General features: G+C 31.6%; 3 protein-coding genes and 1 long non-coding RNA gene across 5 annotated transcripts; all 4 read left to right on the top strand.

Annotated features, from left to right (window-relative positions):
• Nucleotides 1-1,726: 1,726 nt before the first annotated feature.
• On the top strand, nucleotides 1,727-3,193 carry LOC112420240 (CENP-B homolog protein 2-like). The gene has a single exon (XM_024778987.2). The coding sequence runs from the start codon at nucleotides 1,727-1,729 to the stop codon at nucleotides 3,191-3,193; it is 1,467 nt and encodes a 488-aa protein (XP_024634755.2).
• A 413-nt stretch (nucleotides 3,194-3,606) lies between these two features.
• LOC11443053 (non-specific lipid transfer protein GPI-anchored 1) lies at nucleotides 3,607-7,914 on the top strand. The gene is made up of 2 exons (XM_003601722.4): nucleotides 3,607-4,158; nucleotides 7,392-7,914. The coding sequence occupies exons 1-2, from the start codon at nucleotides 3,816-3,818 to the stop codon at nucleotides 7,625-7,627; spliced, it is 579 nt and encodes a 192-aa protein (XP_003601770.1). The 5' UTR covers nucleotides 3,607-3,815; the 3' UTR covers nucleotides 7,628-7,914.
• Nucleotides 7,915-9,960: 2,046 nt separating this feature from the next.
• LOC120579750 (uncharacterized) lies at nucleotides 9,961-10,960 on the top strand. Its single transcript, XR_005645488.1, has 3 exons — nucleotides 9,961-10,063; nucleotides 10,188-10,275; nucleotides 10,844-10,960. It is a non-coding gene; the product is annotated as an uncharacterized lncRNA (long non-coding RNA).
• A 4,700-nt stretch (nucleotides 10,961-15,660) lies between these two features.
• Nucleotides 15,661-21,411, top strand: LOC11429080 (ranBP2-type zinc finger protein At1g67325). Of its 2 annotated transcripts, none has more exons than XM_003601720.4 (10): nucleotides 15,661-15,813; nucleotides 16,109-16,154; nucleotides 16,570-16,685; nucleotides 17,177-17,447; nucleotides 17,699-17,769; nucleotides 18,278-18,329; nucleotides 18,423-18,532; nucleotides 18,657-18,681; nucleotides 18,777-18,928; nucleotides 19,201-21,411. In XM_003601720.4, the coding sequence occupies exons 1-10, from the start codon at nucleotides 15,805-15,807 to the stop codon at nucleotides 19,201-19,203; spliced, it is 855 nt and encodes a 284-aa protein (XP_003601768.1). In that variant the 5' UTR covers nucleotides 15,661-15,804; the 3' UTR covers nucleotides 19,204-21,411. The 2 variants fall into 2 exon arrangements, with proteins under 2 accessions (XP_003601768.1, XP_024634075.1); XM_024778307.2 differs by having other exon boundaries at nucleotides 18,275-18,329.
• The last annotated feature ends 1,464 nt before the right edge of the window (nucleotides 21,412-22,875 follow it).

Here is a 22,875-nt window from a genome sequence, read left to right as displayed (position 1 = left end):
AACTCTACTGATTAGCTTTGGAATGAAAAATTGGTCATTGGATGCTTCCTCACTCATTTCACAACATGATGGGATATTCCCTCATGCTGATTTACGGGTTTCTGATCTTATGCTTCATGAATATAAGAAACGGAATGTTCCACTAGTTTTTCTATCGTTGAGAAGCCTATATACTATGCCCAAGATCCTTAATACTCCGGAATATAAGTTGAACCATGGGGTCGAATGAATTTGAGCTTGATTCAAAGATGGTGAAAAGATTTATTCCTGGGGTGAAAAGATTTATCTCTAAATAAGTTTTTGGTGTCAATTTTGTTTTCAATCATCATAATAAAAAAAGTTGACATGTTTTAATCCCTATAAAAAACTTAAGCACGTAGTCTTGATTTAATTGAGACGAAAATTTCATGTTAAAAAATTTATAAAGATCAAAACATGTCACTGTTTTTATGAGGACTAAATAGAAAATTCGTTATATTTATAGAGATTTAAAACATATTTAACCTCATCTAATATGCGAGTGCAGGATGAGCGCTAAGGTATATGTACCTACACTTATACACATTTATTTTTGTGAATAATTCTATACCCATATTCATAATGTAGGTTACCGTATCCATATTAGATATGTATCAAATTTGTATAACGTATCAGTATCTGATATGTATGTTGCATCGATACCTGTCTGATATGCTCTGATACGTATCGAAAGAGTGTCCAGAGGTTTTTTTTTTTAAAAACAATTGTCCAATACTTTTCATATCCAGGATATGCAGTGGAAAACTGATATTTGCGATGATTGTTTGTGTGAATGCAATTTCATTGTTGTGTCTTATCGTTGTTATATGTTTGTTTGATATAGATTTTGCGCCAATTTTTTTGCTTTTGAGTTTTTATCCATAGTTTGTATTTTGAGTTTTAATCTGTACTTTAAATTTAATTTTTTATTAAAGTATCTCGAACGTATCGTATCTTGAATTTTATAATTTTCCTATATAAGTGTCGTATCGTATCCGTATCAGATATATATATATATATGGGCTTCAGTGATACACCTATTAGTATAGACACTCGTTGTTTTCATATATATTGTTTCCTATGAACACATGGAAATGACCAAAAAAACCCAATAATAGTTGTCTAATGCCGGTTTTTTAGTAATAATCTAGCGGTAGTTAACTCTTGGCTCGGATGTTTTTGGTCATTTCTTTGTGTTTCTAAGAAACAATGAACATGAGAAAAGCAACTTTTTTAATGATATTAGTGACTGTCTTATCACAAGTTAAACCCGTTCAATCTTAATCAAACGTTGATGAATGCACGGGTCCCATTAGTAGCTATATAGCTGCTAGCTACTACAAGTATACAGTAGAAACTCTATAAATTAATAATGTCGGGACCGGAGAAATTTATTAATTTAGAGAGTTATTAATTTATCGATAAATTAATAATTATTAATTTAAAGAGTTTTTAAGTAATTATACTGTACATACCAAACAAAAAGGCAAATTAGTCTATGTCTCTTAGAATTACGTTGCACTAAATCTTGTGACTCAATGTAAATTAATAAATATTGTATTCATATCCATTGGAAATATGACTTTTGACTTTTGAAGTGTATAGTAAATGTAAACAAGTGGAATGTTCAATGTATTCTTAAGCAAGTTTGGCATATATAAATTACATGAATGTGTTAAAAGTATTCAAACCATATCTCACTCACGAGATGACTTCTCATCTAAAAGGTGTTGCAAAATCAACTATGTCAGATCAAATACGTAAGGAGTTGTGCGAGTACAAGAGAGATAATCATGCAAGCACACAAAAAGACTTGCAGAGATGGCTTGAGGGAAAATTTCAGTTGAAAGTTAGTCAAGGAACAATATCAAACACACTTAAGCGGTCAAATGACTATCTCTCTACTGAAATAGAAAAGGGAAGAGCGGAGATCAAAAGACACAAACCAGCAAAATATCCTGACATGGAGAAGGTTGTTTATGAGTGGTTTCTACAGCATCAAGAACGTGTGAATATCACAGGAGAATTAATTTTGCAGAAGGCAAGAGATACAATGAAACTCTTGTACCCTCATGATGATTCAGATTTTAACTTCTCTACAGGATGGCTTGGGAAATTCAAGCACCGACATGGCATAAAGTCATTTCGTCATTTTGGCGAGAGTGGGTCTGTTGATGTACAAGACATAGAGCAGAAATTGGTATCGATTCGAGAGAAAATTGATCAGTTCCCTATGAAAGATGTTTTCAATATGGATGAAACTGGGTTGTTTTATAGGCTACAAGCTGATCATTCACTGGCAACAAAACAACTTGAAGGAAAAAAACAAGATAAAGAAAGGCTGACAGTAGTTATTTGTTGCAATGAAGATGGCTCTGAAAAAATCCCTCTATGGATTATTGGGAAATATGCAAAGCCTCGTTGCTTCAAGAATGTCAACATGAATAGTTTGGATTGTCAGTATCGAGCTAACAAAAAAGCATGGATGACTAGTGTGCTTTTTGATGAATATGTTCGTTCATTTGACCAAATGATGCATGGTAGAAGAGTTCTACTTGTGGTGGATAATTGTCCTGCACATCCAAGAAATATTGAAGGGCTAAGAAACGTTGAGTTGTTCTTCTTACCACCCAACATGACATCAAAGATTCAACCTTGCGATGCTGGGATAATAAGAGCTTTCAAGATGCATTACCGTAGAAGGTTTTACCGCAAAATATTGGAAGGTTATGAGGTGGGACAATCTGATCCAGGGAAGATAAATGTCCTTGATGCTATCAATTTGGCAATCCCAGCTTGGACGATAGATGTTCGAAAAGAAACAATAGCGAATTGCTTTCGACACTGTAAAATTCGTTCAGCTAGTGACGTTGTAGGAAATTTGGATGAATCCACTTTTGATGACGAAACTCAAGACCTCCAGACTATGATCAATCAATGTGGCTATCGTAATAAGATGGATATCGACAATCTAATGAACTACCCAGGTGAAAATGAAGCATGTTCGGAGGTTCAGAGTTTAGAAGATATTGTGCGTACTATCATTGAGAATAATGCAGAGAATGACGACGAAGATGATACGGTGTCTTTGGAGCCTGTTACGCGAAAGGAAGCACTTATGGCGTCGAACACTCTTCACAACTTTATGATACAATACAAAAATACAACACCTTAGCTATTGGATGCAATAAGAAAAGTTAGAGATGAGCTCCAAACGGACTTGAACTTTAAAGGAAAACAAACAATTATTGAATCATATTTCAACAAAGTGTAATATATTTTTTTTCAGTTTCTATGAATTATTAATTTATGATTTTCTTGGGACCGAAAATTATAAAGGGATCTCCCAAAAAATTATTATCTTATTATTTTATCGAATTATTCAATTTTTTACACTGGCCCAAGTCGGGACCGGACAAATTTATTATTTTAGAGAGTTTATTAATTTACCTGAGTATTAATTTAAAGAGTTTCTACTCTATTTAGTTGAAGGCAATTTATTATTGTTGAGTTGTCAAATAAAATAATGACGTTTAGCTACCGTGGAAGTGCCTTAATATAGAGATCCATCATCTCTCCTCAATCTCATCATTAAATAGGAAACGAGACCACACTATTGCATTTACTCATCAATCCTTTCCTCACCTGTACTTCCTATTCTCTCCTTCTTCCTACCTTCTTCTTTAGACTTTCTCTAACCCTAACCTAATTACATCCATATATTTATAACAGTACGTTCTTCACAAAACCTACAATTCACTCAACCACAGCATCTCCTAAACTAGCTAGCTAGAAAGATGAAGAACCAACAACATCAAATGTTCATGTGTCTTTGTGTTTTGGCTCTCATCATAGGTGGCTGTAATGGAGCTGAAGATTTGGCTTCAAAGTGTGGATCAGTGGTTCAAAAAGTGATTCCATGTCTGGACTTTGCAACTGGGAAAGCACCTACACCAAAGAAGGAATGCTGTGATGCTGCCAACAGTATCAAGGCAACGGATCCAGAGTGTTTGTGCTATATCATTCAACAGACTCATAAGGGTAGCCCTGAAAGTAAGAGCATGGGTATTCAGGAAGATAAGCTTCTTCAACTCCCTACTGTTTGTCACGTCAACGGCGCCAACATTTCCGACTGTCCCAGTAAGTCTAAAACTGATCTGATAAATTAATATCATATATGCATGATATCACAACTTACAATTTCATGCATATACTATTACATAAAACTATGATATAGGTCATTATTGTTACAAATATTGAAAGTGTTTTAGACTTATATCACAATTTTGAGGTTAAGTTTGTCCGGCAACAGACGAATATGATAGCCCGTACTCTAACTAAGTCGGTCATTTGTAGTGGTCAGGTTTATGATTTGGATTTATTAAAAAAAAATGTATGATAAATGAAAGAGAAGAATACTAGTAATAGTTTATTGCATATTTGAAGTCGGACGAAAATTGTGAAAATTACTCTGAACTACTTTGATTTAGCAAAAATAAGATAGGGTACTTTTAAACAAACCGTAATGTTTACACACTTGGCTTGGCTTGCATGGTGATTCTGACTTGTGATTTTAGAGTGTACTCCTCTCATAAGTTTTGAGTGTTTTGAGTTTGATTGTGTCAATTTGAATGAAAATTCTTTAATATACACATGATAGAGACAGTTCTATTCTTTTTTTAAAAGTAACCTTGTTTTATTACATATCTAATTAGAAAACTTCATGCGGATTTATTTAAAAGAGAAAACTATGTTAACAAAAATTTATATATTTGGTACAATATTCAAATTCAGTTCATATAAGTTTATTTTTGTTGACCAAAGCTTTTCTTATAAACTAAGGCTTTGTTTGGAAATTTGGAGGGGAAGGGAGGGGAGGGTTTCAGGGGGTTGAAAATATATAGAAAAATGAACAAAAAATTCATATTTTTTTAAAGAACAATTTTTTAGAGAATAATAAACTAATACTTATGATTAATATACTTTTAATTTTAAGAATATTATGACAACATAGATTGAATTTGAAAAATTTATATAAACCCTCCATAACCCCCAAATACAATTTTTGAGTTCTCCCAAATGAGGGGGATTTTTTATTATGAGTAAAAAATTAACCCCAAAGCCCTCTCCTCCCAATATCTTCTATTTCTTTCACTTGCTCCTTCCTTTTTACCAAAACCCTCCCCTCCAAACTTCCAAATAAAGCTTAAGAGAATACATTTAGACGTGTACCTCTCCAAAACGTAGCTTCCCTTATGTTTATACTCCTATACACACGCATAGAGTTATCCCGGACAAACTGTACTTTTGAAATTACAGTTATTATTATGTTTACCATTTCACATTTTATTTAGTCAAAAAACATAAAAACATGAATTTTAATGAATCCTACTAACGTAGACCATATCATCTTTTCCCTTTCTGACATTTTTCGGCCTCCTGTCGTTTTTCTCATGTGAAAATTGGAGAAACCCTGCCTCTTGTCGATGATTAATAACAATTATTATTTTGAATATTTTATTAATATTCAGATATTTAACTATTTTTTATAAATAAATTCATTTGTACTTTTTTTAACTAATCTCCTTAAAACATAGTATTCCACAATATTCTCCAACATTGGAAGGTTATGTAGTTTAATTGATTTGAGTTGAGAAATTTAAAAAGCTTGTGTTAAAGTTGTGGTTCAAATCGTAATAAAGAAAAAATAATATACTATTAACAATAATATATTAACATTTCCCTAAAAAAATAATATTGTACTAGAATTTAGTATATTATTCGAGAAAAATAATATACAAAAAAATAATATACTACTAATTTACATAATAGTAATGAGAGTTTAGAACCTGATACAAGAATTTAATTGAAAACTACTACAAATGACACTATTTTTGGTAGATATTTTATTGTTGGAATTGCGATAATTGTTATGGGTGGGGAGAATATAACCATGATCAATTTTGAATGACCTGTCATCTATATTGGGTGGGAGGATGAATTGGTTGCAGAAAATTAATTGCAGACCTTGCATCTAGACAGGTTAAATGGGCATCGTCAACGTACGCCATTGCCTTCAATAAGTTCGCATATCAATTACAACTACTTTTCTAATTTTCTTTTCTTTTTTAAGAGTATTCTTCATTACTTAATCTTTCTCTCATGTTACTGTAATTTTAGAAACATGATAGGAGTAGCAAAATTAATTGCACAAAATTAATTAGAGTCATGCTAACGTGTTAGCGTTTTCTAATAAATTATGTCAAAGAGATCTTATGTAGAGGAACAAAGGAATTAGAATTGATAGACTAATAAAAAATCAAATTTCAACCAACGACAATGTCTCAAATGTTAATATCGCTATAAAAATGTCCTTTACTTAATGATCTCATTGAACAAACTTTTTTATAAAAAGAAAAAACAAACATTTTTTTTTAGTCTTGTTAACTTATGGCCTAAGAATGCACTTCAGAGAATTTAAATGGAGCATGATTGTGTATTGGAAAAAACAAAATTGTGACTTTAATTTTTTATTTTTTTTTGAATAAAAATGTGACTTTAAATTTTAAAAGTTGAATACACAATTTTTAAACAATTTCTATTATAAGTTCTTTAATATGTGTCATTAAGACATATATTAGCATTTACCAACATTTAGGGCTTGAATAGATGATGGATATTGCATTTTCAGACTCAAGTTTATCATGTGATAAGTATAATCTAGCTAAAAAATGTTTCATTAAAGAATTAAACTCGAATCTTCGAGCAATTCAACTTATGCGAAACACGTTAATCATTTGAACTCAATTGTTTCATTATTTTAACTCAAATTTTAACACATCGATTATCTTGACAAACTTCTATCATCTTAATTAGTGTATAATTATTTTTAGGTAGAACAAAATGACATTTTTAATTAGTGTATAATTAGTTTTTTTTTTCTTATATTTAATTACAGAGCAAATAATCTATTACTGTACCCAGTGCATATACTTGATTCTTTCCTAAAAAGAAGCTGGTCTAAGTATAAAAATGCATGTTAATAATCTTTTTTGTGCTTTTCATTACAGATACCCAACTCATTTTGACCTTTCATTATGTTAAACATAAGTAGCAGCAGTAGTAGTAGATGTGGGTTATTGAAATAAATTGTTACATAGGCAGATAATAATTCATGTTAATATTCCATCAATTTTTCTTGTTTTGGGTTAATTAATTAAAAAAAAAATTGTGTTTTGAGTTGATTAAAACTTTTCTTTACAGCATTTTTTTTCCTTTAAAACTATCATCGATGACAAAGTTGTTGACGACATAAACATGTCCTTAGGACATTCATTAGCATTTTTCTAATACGAATATTGGTGTGGTGACAGAGCTTCTTGGTCTATCTGCAAACTCCCCCGACGCTGCAATCTTTAAAAATGCTTCAAAGGCAAATCCTACTCCTTCATCAGCTGCTGCAACCACCGCAACTCCTACAACTCCCACCCCGGCAAGCACAGGTGGTTCATCCAACCTTAGACCTGTCATGATCAACAACGTGATGACGGTGATTTTGGCCATTGTTCTTGCTGCAGTACCTGCTGGATTTATCAGCATTTATACATGATGGGTTGGATGTTTGAATGCTTCACCTAACCACAGTGAAATATGGTTAGGAAGTAGTAAAGTATTGGTTGGTTGATTTTGTTTGCTGCATACTATCTGTTTTTTCTGTAGGACATTATCTCTGATGTGTAATGGTTTCTCGAATTATGGGAACAGGCCATGATGTTGCCTTTAATTTGCCTTTATTGTGGACTTATTACTTTTCTGTTTCCCATTAATATGGGAGTAGTTTGTTGGTGATAATTCGGATTTAATTTCTTAAAAATATTCACATCAATTTAGTTCGTATCCTTATTTATTGAGATTTTTTTTTATGGTCCTCTTTGTCTTGGAAGTAGACCGTATAACCATATCAACAATGGTCATGCTTCCATTTTTTGTCCACATGAGCTTCAAATTTTTCTCTTAAGACTTTAAAATTAATTTTCTTTCCCATCATCTTCACGACCAATGTCCTTTTCCAATGGGATGACCATCTATTCCACTCGTCATCTGTAAATCTCTCATCACTAATCAGGCTCCATGCTAGGTAAAGTCAGTGTTATCAACGATGTTATCTCAAAATAATAGTCGTTTAAAGTTTGTGTATGATTTTTTTAAAAATAATTAATTTTATTGATTTTAATGATAAAATTGATATCATTTATTAAAATATATTTATTGATTGTAATTATTGGAGTAGTTAAGTTTGATGGAATTTAAAAAATAAGGGTATAGTAGTGAAAAATAATAAGGGTATGAATGTGTTGATTAAAAAAAATAGGCTTAATTGCACTTTTGGACCCCTATCTTTTCAAAAGTTGCGGTTATAGACCCCTAACTAATTTAAATACAAAACAGCCCCCTATGTTTTGATTCTTTGGCAGTTTTGGACCCCCAGTCCATTGTTGACTCGGTCAACGCTGACGTGGCACCCTAAGTGAGGTGCCACGTGTTAATTTTTTATTTTTTTTGCCTTGGGGGTCCAAAACTGCCAAAGAATCAAAACATAGGGGGCTGTTTTGTATTTAAATTAGTTAAGGGTCCATAACCGCAACTTTTGAAAAGATAGGGATCCAAAAGTGCAATTAAGCCAAAAAAATAATGCGAAATCATGTAGAAGGAATGACAACGACTAACGAGGCAAAAATTGTTAAAAATAATGAGTATATGAATGTGTTGATTAAGAATGCTGACGTAATCGTGTAGAAGGGAATGACAACAGCTACGAGGCAAAAATTGTAGGGCTAAATTCTTTTAGAATGTTTTTTTTTTTTTTGAAAAAAAATTCTTTTAGAATGATATCATGACAGAAATATTTTGCATGCTTTGGTAACTCACAAGTCATTTCATATTCTTTGATACATAACTTAAAAAGCATGTTGAATGTGCGAGTTCATGTAACAGTTGGATTTCTTTCAAAGAACTCTCCACAATATCATACTTATTTTTAATATGAATAACACTTTTAACAAAATTTGCAAACTCTAATCCTAATGATTTTGGGCGCCAATGTTTGGTGGCCGTTGATTTCAATCTATGCTAATCTCAACCGTTAATTTTGGATGCCAAACCTTTTGTATTATCTTGGTTCACTTCATTTTGTTCACCTCATTATTGCACGCACAAGTTACCACACATAGCTGCAGTTTCAAATACAATGCACAAGTTCACCTCAAAATTTGTATCTTTTCAAAGCAAAATTGCATTTCTCAATGTTTGTTTTTTCCTTTTCGTTTTGGAATTCAAAATTGCATTTATGCACATGTATTATGCTTTCTACTTCTTGGTTTGATTCTCTTCCCCTTTCCATTTCCATTCCTATTTTCTCACTCAAGAAAAAGCAACAAGGTCGTTGTTGGTGGAGAATACGAAGGTGTTGTGTCCGAGCGGAATTTCGCGATCTTCGTCATATTACTGTTCGACGGTTCGACAGTGTAGGATTCATTTTCAAGCTGAATTGAATGCCTGTTCGATGGTGTCACTTCCGGGTCGAACTTTTATCGCTACTTTCTCCTATTGGTAAATCTCATAGGTTTGATTTGTTCTTCCTTTATTTTAGGGTTTTTGTTTTTGTTCTTCCTGGTTTTTGTGTTGTGTTGTGCCACTGAATTTTACTTTTGCAGGTTTTGGGAGAAGCAGAGAAAAAAGGCTTCTAACGTAATATCAGATACCAACACCCTTTTTCAGTATTAGTTTTGCTTTGATTTTGTTGAAATTTTGAATTTCTTGAAGAAACAATTCTGGGTTGTAAGGATTCATAGATATGTGAATAGGGATTAATTTTGCTACATATTTGGAACTAAAACTTCATTTCAGTTTCTTTTTCTTTTTTTTTTTTGCAAATGCATTCTTATAGTTTTGGTTTGGTAAGCTATACGACATTTAATAGGTTGAAAATGTGGCTTTGGTTCTCAAGAACTCCTAATTTAAATGGATTTCATGGGGCTTAAACAAGGTAAAATTTGCAGTTATTATTCAATTAATTGTGTAATTGATAGACTCAATCATAAGTCCATAAAAGGTAAAGCTAAAATTGATTGATTTACTTTCATACTTTGTTTTGGTTTGTGAGGATAAAGATTCAAATGATTGAAGTTGCAGTACAAGGTCCTATAAAAGGTTTGCTGCAAATATGGACTTGATGACATCTACATGGATTGATTATTGGTAAACTAATATTTTTGTAGTTGTTTTTTAATTTTGATGTCTAATATTATCATGGCTAATGCTTTTTATTCTATAGCTGATTTGGTTCTAGATTTTCACTTGATGTTCCATTCCAGATGTTGAAACAACGGTTCTTTTGCTGTCTTTTTCATTTTTAATCATCTCTTTTCAAATTATTTGCAGCAACTGAGCGAAGCTTATTTCCATGAGAACAATGCCAAAAGAACTATCTGATAAATCATAACTGATTGTGGGTGGTGATTATCACTCTTTTACTTTTACTAAACAGGGTTTGTCTTTTTGATTGGCTCTTTTAGAACAACTTCATGGTAACTCTTTTCAGGCTAAAATACGTTTTTCTAAAATTGAATGTTCCTTCTTTTAGTTAGATGTTGATCGAGAGTCCTTTGAAGTTTGCTTCTGATTCTTTTTACATGAATTTGTAGAGAAGCATTGATTTTTAAAGCACTGATTATAAAGAAGCATAGACTTTTTTTTTATGGAATCAAAACTTTTAGGCTAGATGTCATGCTGATTTTAACATGCTTTTTTTGGTATTATTAACTAGCTTGAAGCATAAACATGAAGAGTGGACTACATGTCATGCTGATTTAATCAATTTTCAGGCTTAAATATATTCTAAGAATTACCATAAACCTCTTGATGAAGTTTAAGCAGCAGGACAACAAAAACATGATCTCCAAGGTAATAGATATATTTATCTTTGGCTATCAACAAATCTGATGTATCAGATTGTAAGTCGACGTATTTTAAATGCTATAAATATAGTGTTAAATGCTATAAATATATCTTTGGCAGGGCTTCTTGAATGTGGAATTGAAGGGAGTGAAGACTGTGGTGGTTGATCTCAGCTTCTCTGGAATGTATTATATTGATAACTTTCAATTATGGATGGAGTATACACTTCTTTTAGTTTTACTTTGAAAGAAAAATATCATGCTTTTGTAATTGTCTGGTAGAAATGATAGGATCATATTATATTTGTTTATTTCTTAAAACTCTTCTATGTTAAGGTGAGTGTAGATTTTGATCAATTACCTTCTCATGATAAGGATTTGTGGACTGACTTCGTAGTAAGACTATTGGATTCCTATCATCTGAAAGTTGTATACTGTTTGAATTCAAGCTACCTCCATGGCACCATTTTCAAGTTACAAGGAATTCATCTCTATTTTGCTAACATGTCATTCCTTCAGGTCTTATAAATTGTTGTGCAGGGAAGTTTAATTTACTGTTGAAATGCAGAGGTAATCTGCATTCTTTGTTAATGATTGTTGCCTTTTTTTTCCTTTTCAAATTAATGAAATCGTGTTTCTCCGTTCGATTGTGTTATATATTGATTTCAATTTATTTTTCTTTTGAGTTAGTGAATGATGAAATTCTTGGTGAGGGTTAGTAACTTGAAGTTTATGTTGTCATCTACATGCAGCTTGGTGAGGGTTAGTATCACTGCTATTGGTGATACTATAGCCGTGATTAAAAATGGGGAGGTGGCTGAAAAGGGAAGACATGAAGTGTTGATGAAGATTACTGTTGGTGTTTATGCTTCATTAGTAGCTTTTCATTCAAGTGCATCTTACCTACTCCTTTAACATCTTCTAAGTTATTCTATATCATATGAACAAGATCTAAAGTCTCAGCATCAATATCATATGTTATTTGAAAATTCTCCCTATCGTTTTTGTTGTTTATTACTATGACCATTTATTTGCATTACAATGTTAATGAAAATTCTGCTGCGTGCCAATTACATTTTATTAAGCCATGTTTAATTTAGGATGTGTTCAATATATTTATATGAAATTTGATTGCTTGGCCTCAATTGCTATAACCTCTAGATAGTTCCTTTTAATTATTTTCCTGCTAATTGAATAAGTTGAATTATCAAAAGAATGAACTTATTAAAACCCTTTTAGCTATTAGAACATCCATTTTCTTTTCAGCTATTAGAACATCCATTTTCTGGTGTTATTATTGGAATCTCTCATATCTTTCATAGGTAATTTTGTTAGTATAGCACATCTCATTGAGTTGTGTTTTTAGCTATAAATGACCCGTGCGACAGCACGGGTAGGCGATCTAGTTAGTTTCAACATAATGAACGAACATCAAAACTCTCCACAATATTCCCAACAAGTATCGTAGTTTTGGCATGAAATTGCCCCATCTTAGATCAATTTTGTTTTATTTGCTGTTACATTTACACCTTACATTTTATATTCCAATTTATAGTCCTACTCAATTATAATTTGACTCAAATTAATTTACTTGTAAATACATTATTTTTGATTTTTTTTGTCAGATTGCATACTGACTAGAATTCAGATTTTTTAAGGTGAATAAGTGGGGTGTTTAGGGTTTGAACCCCGACCCCTATATAATAATGCATGTCCCTGCCAACTGAGCTATGCTCACGGGAACTGTAGATACATTATTTTTTAATCTCCCGTTTAAAAATCTAATAGGTCAAGCTCATTCTCAATATTTTTTTTTTTAATTGGAAAACATAGACATGTTTAAATCTGAACTAAAAAAAATATGACGTAAATATATATTTACTGCATTATTTAGAAAACATAGACATGTTTAAATCTGGGCTAAAAAAAATATGACGTAAATATATATTTACTACATTATTTATAAAGAAATAAATAGGGTTAAATATATTTTTGGTTAAATATTAATCCTTTCCACAAAACTTTTTAATATTAATTAGGGTTAAATATATTTTTGGTCCTTATAAATATAACGAATTTTGTTTAGTTCTTATAAAAAAAGTGACATGTTTTTGTCCCTCTAAATTTTTTTAGCATGTAGCTTTAATTTTAATTTCATGGGGACTAAATTTTTTTGTCCCTATAAATATAACAAATTTTGTTTTTAGTTCTTATAAAAAGTGACATGGTTTTGTCCTTTTAAAATATTTTAGTCCCCATTAAATTAAAATTAAAATTGATATATTATAAATAAATATGGCCATAAATTGGAATATAAAAATGCAGGGTGGACAACTAATAGCAAATAAAACAAAATTGATCTTAGATGGGGCAATTGTCAAATTGCCCCATGCTAAAACTCGCCCGTAGTTTTAAGGATTTTGATTCAAAATACTATCTAATTTGGTCGAACTTATGAGTGTGTTTGGATAGAGGAATGTTTTGAGGGAATTCAAATAATTTGAGGTGAATTCCATTGTTTGAATAATAATTTGAAGAATTTTCAAAATGATGGAAATTTATAAAGTATTTTGTTCAAGTTAAAATTAAAGAATTTCAAATGACACCTAAAACTTAAGAATTTCAAAATTCTTCAAATTGATCCCTCAAATTTTCTAAAAATTATATTTTGACACCTCAAAATTTTTGAAATTTACAAATTGCCCCCTAATTTCAATTTTTAAATTTGACCCAAAAAAATTAAAATTTATAAAAGTTGCCCAAAAATGATGATAAAGAAATTTTTGATTACTTTATCCAAACAAAAGTATTGAGAAATGAAAACATTTTAAATGAATCATTTAAATTGCCTAAAATTCTAAATTCTTTAAAATTTTCCAATTACTTCATTCAAACACACTCTAAGAGTATTTTCTATAATGAGTTCTATTCACTTTCAGTTGTTTTTCTATCTTTAAATCTAGTATGTTTTAGTTTGACATAATGAGTTTACATGGCTTTACTTTAGCTCTTCCCATTGTGTGATTGTAACTCCCAAGACACAAAACCACAAATCATTGGTTACATCAATTATACTTTTTGTGACGAGAGTTTTATACGGGTATAACCAAAATTATTATTTGACTCAAGACTTACTCTTTGTTTATCCATTTATTAGGATAATTTAAAAAATATGCCCCAAAAATCACAGGAGGCTTGACTCATACTCTTGATAATGTATTCAAAATCAAAATCATTTATATATATATTTCAATGCTAACGAAGATTATTGTGTAATAATTCTTGAGACATGGGGTTATAAGTATTATCAATGAATAGCAGCTCCCATCAACTCGGAATAAGTTTTAGTGATTATCAAAATCATTGAAAGAAATGTTTTGTCCTTTTCGAAAAAGAATTTGAAAGAAATGGAGAACCATTAGAAGTGCTGTACTAAAACTAATGCCCAAAGAAAGAGTTTGGGAGAAGGGTCATGGAGAACCATTAAAAATGGTGTAATAGAATGACAATACGAACCTTATTCACGTTCTAATTATTTAGATGTACTAAAGCAAAGAATACTACTAATCATGCTCTGTCGAGTTTGTGCAAAAGTTTACTTATTAGAATTAAAAATAGTTTTCTCTCAAAAAAAATTAAAAATAGTTTAGAGACTAATTTTAATGATAATTTAGAGTTAAGAGTTAAATCGGTGGTTTATTCGTAATTATATTAAAAAAAATCAGGGTTAAATTGGAGTATAATTTAGGCTAAAATATGCTTTTGCTCCCTGCAAATATGGCGAGTTTGAGTTTTGGTCCCATGTAATTTTTTTTTTTGAAATCCATCTCTGCAAAATTTTTTGTTTTTTAAAATAGTCCTTGCCCACTTTATTGATGATTTGGCACATTTATACCTACGTGGCATTCGCTGACTGTGTAAGTTTGTACGTTTGGCAGCCACGTGGTAATTATTTAATAATTTTATTTAAAAAAAATATATATTTTTGAAATTAAAATAAAATTTTTAAAATAAAAATAAATTTTAAAAATAATAAAATTAAATATTTCAAAAAAATTAATTTTGAATTTATTTTTTGTAATTTTCGAAAATTAATTTCCTTTTTTTTTAGAATTTTTTTTTCGATTCTTTTAATTCTGAAAATAAATAAATTATTTTAAATTTTGAAAGCAAAATCTGAAGATAAATTTCCTAATTTTTTTAAAATTTAAGAAAAATGTTATCTAACTTTTTATTTTTTTTATTTTACAATAATTAATTTCCAGGAAAAAATAGAAAAACCTTTTTAAGTTTGAAAAAAAACTGAAAATCTTTTTTTTTTTTTTATTTTGAATTTGTTTTTCTAATTTTCGAAAACTATTTTCTATTTTTTTCGTTTTAATTTTGAAAATTTAGTTCCATATTTTCTTTTTCTTGTAAAAAATAAGTTCCATACTTTTTTATTTAAAAAATAAACTTTTTTTTATTAATTTTGTTTTTTTTTCAATTTTTTATTTTTATTTCAAAAATATGTTTTTTGTTTTTTAAAAATTGATTTTAAATAATTAGAATGAAATATGTTACACGTGACTGCTACATGTGCACAATTAAACAGTCAGCAAGTAACACCTTTTTAAAAATAAAACACAAATATTTTGCACGGATTGATTTCAATTTTTTTTTACTTGGACAAAAACCCAAATTCCCTATTTTAGCCTATTATTTATTTAGTCTAGCTTGTGCGTATCGCTTTCGTGCATTCGATTTACCGCCCCGCTCGAGAAGTAGAAGAAGGATCTCTCTCTCTCTCTCTCTCCCTGGTTTTCCCTCGCAGCACTCACTGCTCACCGTCATGTCTCAGGTAATTCCCTTCGATTCATCGTCTTCTTCAGCTTCGCTTTTGAACCCTAATTCAATCGATCTCGCTTCTCCCACCTCAATTAGGGTTTTGTCAATTATCTCAATCGCAACTTTGATAATGACCCAATTCGATCCAATTAAGCTTTTTCTGAATGTTTTTTTTTATTCAATTCATTATAATTAAGCCAATTTGATTAATGTCGAAGTTTTTGTGCTGTTCGTATATGCTCCTTTTTGCTTAATTAACCCCCCTGATGAAAAAATTGGAATCTTATCTATCTGTTTTACCATTGCAGCTTGATAACAGGAATTCTTCTGCTTCCAAGCGTGCCAGGACTGATGGTGCGTTACTATTTGTTTTAAGGAATCTTATCCATAAGTTTTGACGGATTTTACATTCTTTAGGCACTACTTATTATTGAATTAATATAGTTTAAGGATTAAATTTAAGAGAGTGATAGTTTAGGCCTTTAGGGATTAAATTGATAGTTCATTATTCTTTTATGTATCTGTTGTCTATGGATAGTTCAACATATCTTGTGTTACTTGGAATTACTTTGTGCAGTTTTACATACTGTAATCAATTTATGCACATTTGCTTATTTTCACCCTCACCGCTATTTTACTTTCCACGATACAAACTCTTGCTACGTAGTATTGCACTACATCTTGATGATATTTAAGATACGATTCTTCGGTGCATTGATGATATTTAATATATGATTCTCCGGTGCATTTAAATTTGATTTGTTTGTAGGTAGCCGCAGGGAAGATGATTGGACATGTCCTAGCTGCGGTAATGTCAATTTCTCTTTCAGGACAACCTGCAATATGCGTAACTGCACCCAACCAAGGCCTGCTGATCATAATTCTGTAAGATGTTGGCCAATATGTTTATATTCAATGTCGTAGTATGTACTTTTAAAATATGTTTTTTGTGATATATAAAGGTACTTTTATTTAATAAGAAAATTCAATCTTATTTGCCTTTGAATCGTCCATCCTTTGTTTCCTCTATTTTTAATTATGTTTTTTTTATTGTTTTATATTCTTATTTTCTGTTCATCGTTGTCTCTCTTGGGTTGTTGTTCCCAATTGATTGTCACGTTAAATTAGGGTTCAGAAGTACACAACAATGAACAGAAAATAAGAATATAAAACAATAGAGGTCATGGAAATTGATTGTTTATGCATGCACGACAAAAGATGAAAATATATGCTATACATGATGTACATAAACTGATGAGCTTATGCTATTGTTATGCACTCTGCAAGAGTTTTGACATGGGTCGCTCTTATCATCTCCTCTCCTTTAAACTTACTTTTTTTCTTCAGTCACTTAGTATGCATTGTTCTCTTTCCAGAAATCTGCTGTGAAGCCTCTTCAAGCTCCACAGGCCTATTCATCCGCAGCTCCTTATTTAGGCTCCAACGCCCCCCCTTCAATTTATATTGGTGCCCCACCTTATGGGTCTTTATTCAATGGATCACCAGTTCCTCCCTATGAGGTTCCATTTACCGGAGGATCAGCTTATCAGTACAGTTATGGAAGCCGTGTTCCTGCTGGCAGTCCGTATAGACCATTACATCTAGCAGGACCAGCACCATACACCAGTGGAGCCGTGGTGGGACACGGTATGTTCTGTTTTCCCTTTTCCCATCATTCAAGCAACTGAAAGGTCTCTTTTCCCTTTTCCCATCATTTAAGCAATTGAATTTCTTAAAATGATATATGATATGTTATACATAATTTTTTCTAATTAATGAAGGAAAAGATTCAAGGAGAAATATTGAAGAAGCTATTGAAATTGTATTGATAGTTGCTGATTACCTTTTGTAGATATAATCCTATTACAGTTATGTTAAAATTTTTGTTTATTTGGCAGGTGGGATATATGCCATGCCCCAGCTATTGGATCGCTATGGCCTCGGTGTCCCTATTGGACCTGGAGCAATGGTATGGGATAAAAGATAAATCTCGATTATTTAAAACTTTTGCCAGACAATGTGTTTTTTAAAAAAACAAAGAAACCAATCTGCATTCTTTCTTGTATCTTTGCTTGAAGAATCCTTAATCACGTTCTGCAGTTAGGTTTTTTATGTTAAATGCTGAGTATGTTAAAAGTAGATATTTTTTCTTGTTTTATTGGTCTTCTCTGAAGAAGCATCAGTATGTTATACCATTGTTTTTTAAAAAAAAAATGCTGTATTCTGGACTCGTACGCAGTACCATACTCGTAGTGCATCCTAGTTGGTTACACTGGCTTTACGAAGCTATATTTAGTTTTTGCACTATCATATGTCATAAATTTTGCATGCATATAAAGTCTTGTATCCATAGTTTCGCATATTGTTTTTCATCTTTGATCCCTAGTAATCTGAAATGGCAATACCTTCTTTCTGATTGTGCAATTTGATGGTTTTTGCTACGAAGTCTAATTTATAGTTAACCCTTGCCTTAGCAGGGCACTAGGCCAGGATTTTTTCGTGATGACAAGTCTCAGAAAAAGGGACCAGGTTTGCTATACTTAGTTAATGTCATTCTTTTTTGTTCCAATAGAAGTTTCTTGATACATACTTTTTTTTCCTCACCCCCACTTTTCTGTATAGATGCAACTCGTGACAATGATTGGGCTTGTCCAAAATGTGGCAACGTCAATTTCTCATTTAGAACTGTTTGTAACATGAGAAAGTGCAACACACCCAAACCCGGATCCCAGGTATGCTTCATCTCTATTATGTAGATTGATTATCACATTCTTTTCATTGTAGAAAAAAGTGTCATCCATGCTTATAATCTGTCGCTAATATTTAACATTGTTGGATATGATTATTTTGCTGCAGGCCTCAAAGTCTGATAAGAACACTAGTAAGTTGCTTTTATCTGCATTTTAATGATGCTCTTGTCTGATATAAATACAACAGTTGTTAATTCTGTTTCTTCATTTTTTATTTGCCAATCAGAGCAAAAGATGCCCGAGGGAAGCTGGAAATGTGAAAAATGTAATAACATAAATTACCCATTCCGAACCAAGTGCAACAGACAGAATTGTGGTGCTGATAAGCCAGCTGAATCGGAAAAATCTCCCTCATCATCTCCAGATCAAAATGAACAGGTTTGTTATGTAAAACCTTTTCAATCTGCTAAACTTCATTTATTGTTGCAACAGAGATTGGTTTTTCATGAGCAGCTTTGTGACATAGTGAATATTTTCAAACTGAAAGCTGTTGTGATGTTTTTGTTTAAATGTGTTTTTTCTTAAAAAGCTTCTCTTATGCTTCCTGTCATTTGGATTCTTTTGTTGCGACTTATATACATATTCACCTAGTTTATTTCCTTTGTACCTTTCCATTGCTATATTTAATGTGCAATTATTTACTGTTCCAGTGAGTACTAAGACATGTTTGAGGGTTGAGAAGGTCCAGAGTTGTCTTCCAGCATTGCTCAGTTTGGGTGTTTGACAGTCAGTCTTGTCGTCCTCTATGTTGCAGAAGTTGTCAAGTCACCCACCTTCTCATAATATGTGTCAATTTGTTGTATTAACTGAGATGGTATTTTGGTCTTTTGTGGATTGTTACTATGCATGTGTCAGCCAGATTTTTCTGGCATAAAGATTGTTGCAGGTTCCAGTTTTAAGTTTCCTTTTGGTTCTGAACTGTCTGCATTTTGCATTTTAAGTACAACTTTAGATGAATAGATACCATAAACAATTGAAGTTTCCAAGTGTTTTTAGATTATTCAGGTCACATTTCAGTTTTAGCTTGTTGGAAGTGTCTGATTGTTATCCTACCACTTTTAGCATGTATGCGCCAGCATCACAGAAACCGTTTACTTTCGAGTCACTGCTTTTAGTTAGTTGTGTGGATGATGTATGTCGTGTCATTAAATTGATGTTTATTGTTGATTGTTTTTAAGCCAATCCTAGATTTTTTTAATGGTCATGTAATATAAGCACCCAGCCGGTGATACTAGGTTTTTGGGAGGGCTAATCTTTGTGAGTGCTTTGTTGGGTCCATATTGGGCAGGCTAATCTTTGTGAGTGCTTTGTTGGGTCCATACTGATCTTTGTGAAGTTTCTGCTATCTTGCCATATTCTGTTTCCCTTTGTGTCGCTGACATACGGCTATAAAGAAAGTTTAGTTAAAAATTGGTCAGTTTGAATAATTAATGATGTCAAATAGGCCGTCAGACGTGTCAATTACATGGAGTTAGAATTCACTCTTGGGAATTATTTTGTACTTGCACTTTACCTGTACAGTCCCCAAATATGTATAGAATCCCTGAATACTGGAAGTGCTAATCGGATTTCGCTTTGGTGCCTTTGGTCTTTGGTGTCTTTGTTCCTATCTCTCTTAACCAATCATTCTCTCTCCACCTAAATAATTTATTTTAAGAGAAATGTTATTTGAACCACCATTTTTGGAGTTCGGGTATGCTCCATTTAGGCTAAGCTCCATTTACTCCAATTAGGGTTTGGATGTAAGACATGTGGAAAAAAATATCTAACAGTTGAGATTTTAAATTAAAAAACAAACAATAAAAGGTTGTTGCGATATGAGAGAAGAAGGGAACATGATTTGTTTGTTATTATTATGTATTTTTATTAAACAAATATTTGGTTTTTAGTTTAAAATCTCAACCGTTAGATTTTTTTTGCCACATGTCTTGTATCCAAACCCTAAATGGAGTAAATGGAGCTTAGCCTAAATGGAGCATACCCGAACTCTCATTTCTGGACAACTTATGGGGGACACAACCAAAGGTATACAAGACAATGTGGTTTTTTAATAATCTTTCGCTTACTTTGGTTTGTGTCAATACTCATATTGTCTTGTATATCTTTGGTTGTCCCAAAGTGGATGTTCAAATAACATAACTTACTTTAATCATTCATCCATCAGTCTCTCTAATCTAAAATACACCAAATGCCAATGACACCCAAGTGAAATATGTGCTAATCTTAGTGAAGTCTTTGCTATTTCTTTTCCTGCTGTGCGTCACTGACATTATGATTCAACTATCAAGTTTACATAGTAAAAATTTGGTCAGTTTGAATAACTAATGATATCAAGAAGGCTGACACCTTTGTCAATTACATGAGTCAATATGCAACTTGCCCTTTTCTACCTATTAGGCCTGTAGTCCCTAAATATGCATGCAATCCGTGAATTACTTGTATCATAACATTAACCCTTCTCCTGAGAAGCATTATTTGATTATGGACTTCTATATATCTTAATGCTTACTCGATTAATAAATCAATTCAAGGGGATTATTTAGATTCCTTTTATTCATAAAGTGTTCAATATAGTATTGTTCTATACTATTTTGCACTAAGTCTGAGCAGCGAACTGTTGAAAAGAAATGAAGAACTCGGTGCTGTGTTCTGAAGAAGTCACTTGTTGCACTCTGGTCTTGAAGGTCCCCAATGACGAGAAATGGCTGGACATTTAAAAAAGGTCCCCAATGATCTCATCACCCACATTTTGTTTTAAAGTAGTTCAAATTTTATTCATCAATAGGATTAATTTTTACAAGATTGTCGTATAGTGAGATGCATTGAACCTGACTACAGGCGGCATAGCCTGATTTGTCTAATATACTAATTTCCATGCAACTTCTGTAGAACCTTTGAAGCATAAAATATGAGGACGTTGTAATCTAACCCAAAGCCTCTTTTACAATGCTTGCTAGATCGCCTGTAAATTGAAGATTCATCATCATTGAGTAATGGAATAAAACTAGTATATTTTTATCAAACCTATTCTAAGTTTGATGAAAATAAAAATTGAGCATAACAAATATTTTACAAATAAAAATTGCTGAAAGGGTTAATTCAACATTATCCTTTTTCCCTTCTCTATCCAACGTCACAAAAGAGAACTCGTAGTTATACAGCTCTTTAAGGGAATCATATTATGTAGTTTGTTTGTGAAGATTTGTTCAATAGTAGTTGAATCATGTTATATAAAGAATCATTACGCTCGTTGTTTAAAATTTAGTCAACCTATATAAAAAAAATTACTACCATTTTGTTTGGGTGTTGCTAAGTGCTGCAATAGCTCTCTTCGAGAGCTTAGCTAAGTTAGTTGGGACAATGCATAAAATATACAAGGCTCAAAGTTCAAATCCTGGCCACTATAAAAAAAAAAAAAGAGGGAATTAGTCACTTTAATCCCTGAATGAGAAAGGAGTAGTCACTTTAGTCCCTGAATGCATAGAAATTGCAAAATAGTCTCTGAATGTAGACTTTGTTAGTTAATTTTAGGGACTAAAGTGACTAATAGAGTCTACATTCAGGGACTAAATTGACTAACAAAGTTTATATTTATGGACTATTTTGCAATTTATCTGCATTCAGGGACTAAAGTGATCACTCATTTTCTATTCAGAGACTAAACTGACTAATCTTTCAAAAAAAAAAAAAAGGTGCTGCAATATAGGCAAGTGTCCGGATTCGAACTCACACATCCAACTTATTCACTTTAAAAAAAATTGAATTAGGCTGCTTTAAAAAAAAAAAAATAGTGTTATATACAGCGAAATCAAACTTTACTTTGTAAATTCCATGAAAGTCAATTGTACATCTTTTTGTGATTGTCTTTATTTAATAAAAAAAAACTCTGACGCAGAAATGAAAACGTTATTCTGCACCGAAAGATTCGTTTCTTGTTATTCTTGCAAGATTTAGCATTAGCATTATTCTTTCTATTACTCTTATATTTAATTTAGAAGAGGGTATGTCATTGCAAAGTCAAATGAATACATGTTAATTTTTTTTTTCTTTTGACGAAATAAACTAAAACCCTCGCTGATAGTTGTAGCTCAATATTCCCAAAATAAAAACAAGGGTCAAGTGCTTTTACAAAGATTTGGGTCTTTAAATAGCCGCTTTTTAGCATAAAAAATAAAATAAAATAGCTTCTTCTTTTCGTATGTGTTATTTTATTTTATTTTATTTTTTAATTGTGACATTCTTTTTACACGTCTCTCTATTTTGTTGTTGAAACTCATTGTAACATTCTTTTTAATAATTTATTTTATTGGGTGAATTTCATAAAT

This window comes from Medicago truncatula, chromosome 3, assembly GCF_003473485.1.
Source record: "Medicago truncatula cultivar Jemalong A17 chromosome 3, MtrunA17r5.0-ANR, whole genome shotgun sequence".
Lineage (NCBI taxonomy): Eukaryota > Viridiplantae > Streptophyta > Magnoliopsida > Fabales > Fabaceae > Medicago > Medicago truncatula.
This window is presented reverse-complemented; position numbering and strand designations above follow the sequence as displayed.

Bases quoted from the DNA above. Each gene is read 5' to 3' on its own strand.
- LOC112420240 (XM_024778987.2), top strand. From the start codon at position 1,727: ATGACTTCTCATCTAAAAGGTGTTGCAAAATCAACTATGTCAGATCAA.
- LOC11429080 (XM_024778307.2), top strand. The intron at 16,686-17,176 runs GTAAGATGTTGG...TTCTCTTTCCAG, and splicing joins GGCCTGCTGATCATAATTCT to AAATCTGCTGTGAAGCCTCT. The intron at 18,533-18,656 runs GTATGCTTCATC...ATTTTGCTGCAG, and splicing joins CACCCAAACCCGGATCCCAG to GCCTCAAAGTCTGATAAGAA.
- LOC11443053 (XM_003601722.4), top strand. From the start codon at position 3,816: ATGAAGAACCAACAACATCAAATGTTCATGTGTCTTTGTGTTTTGGCT. The intron at 4,159-7,391 runs GTAAGTCTAAAA...GTGTGGTGACAG, and splicing joins CAACATTTCCGACTGTCCCA to AGCTTCTTGGTCTATCTGCA.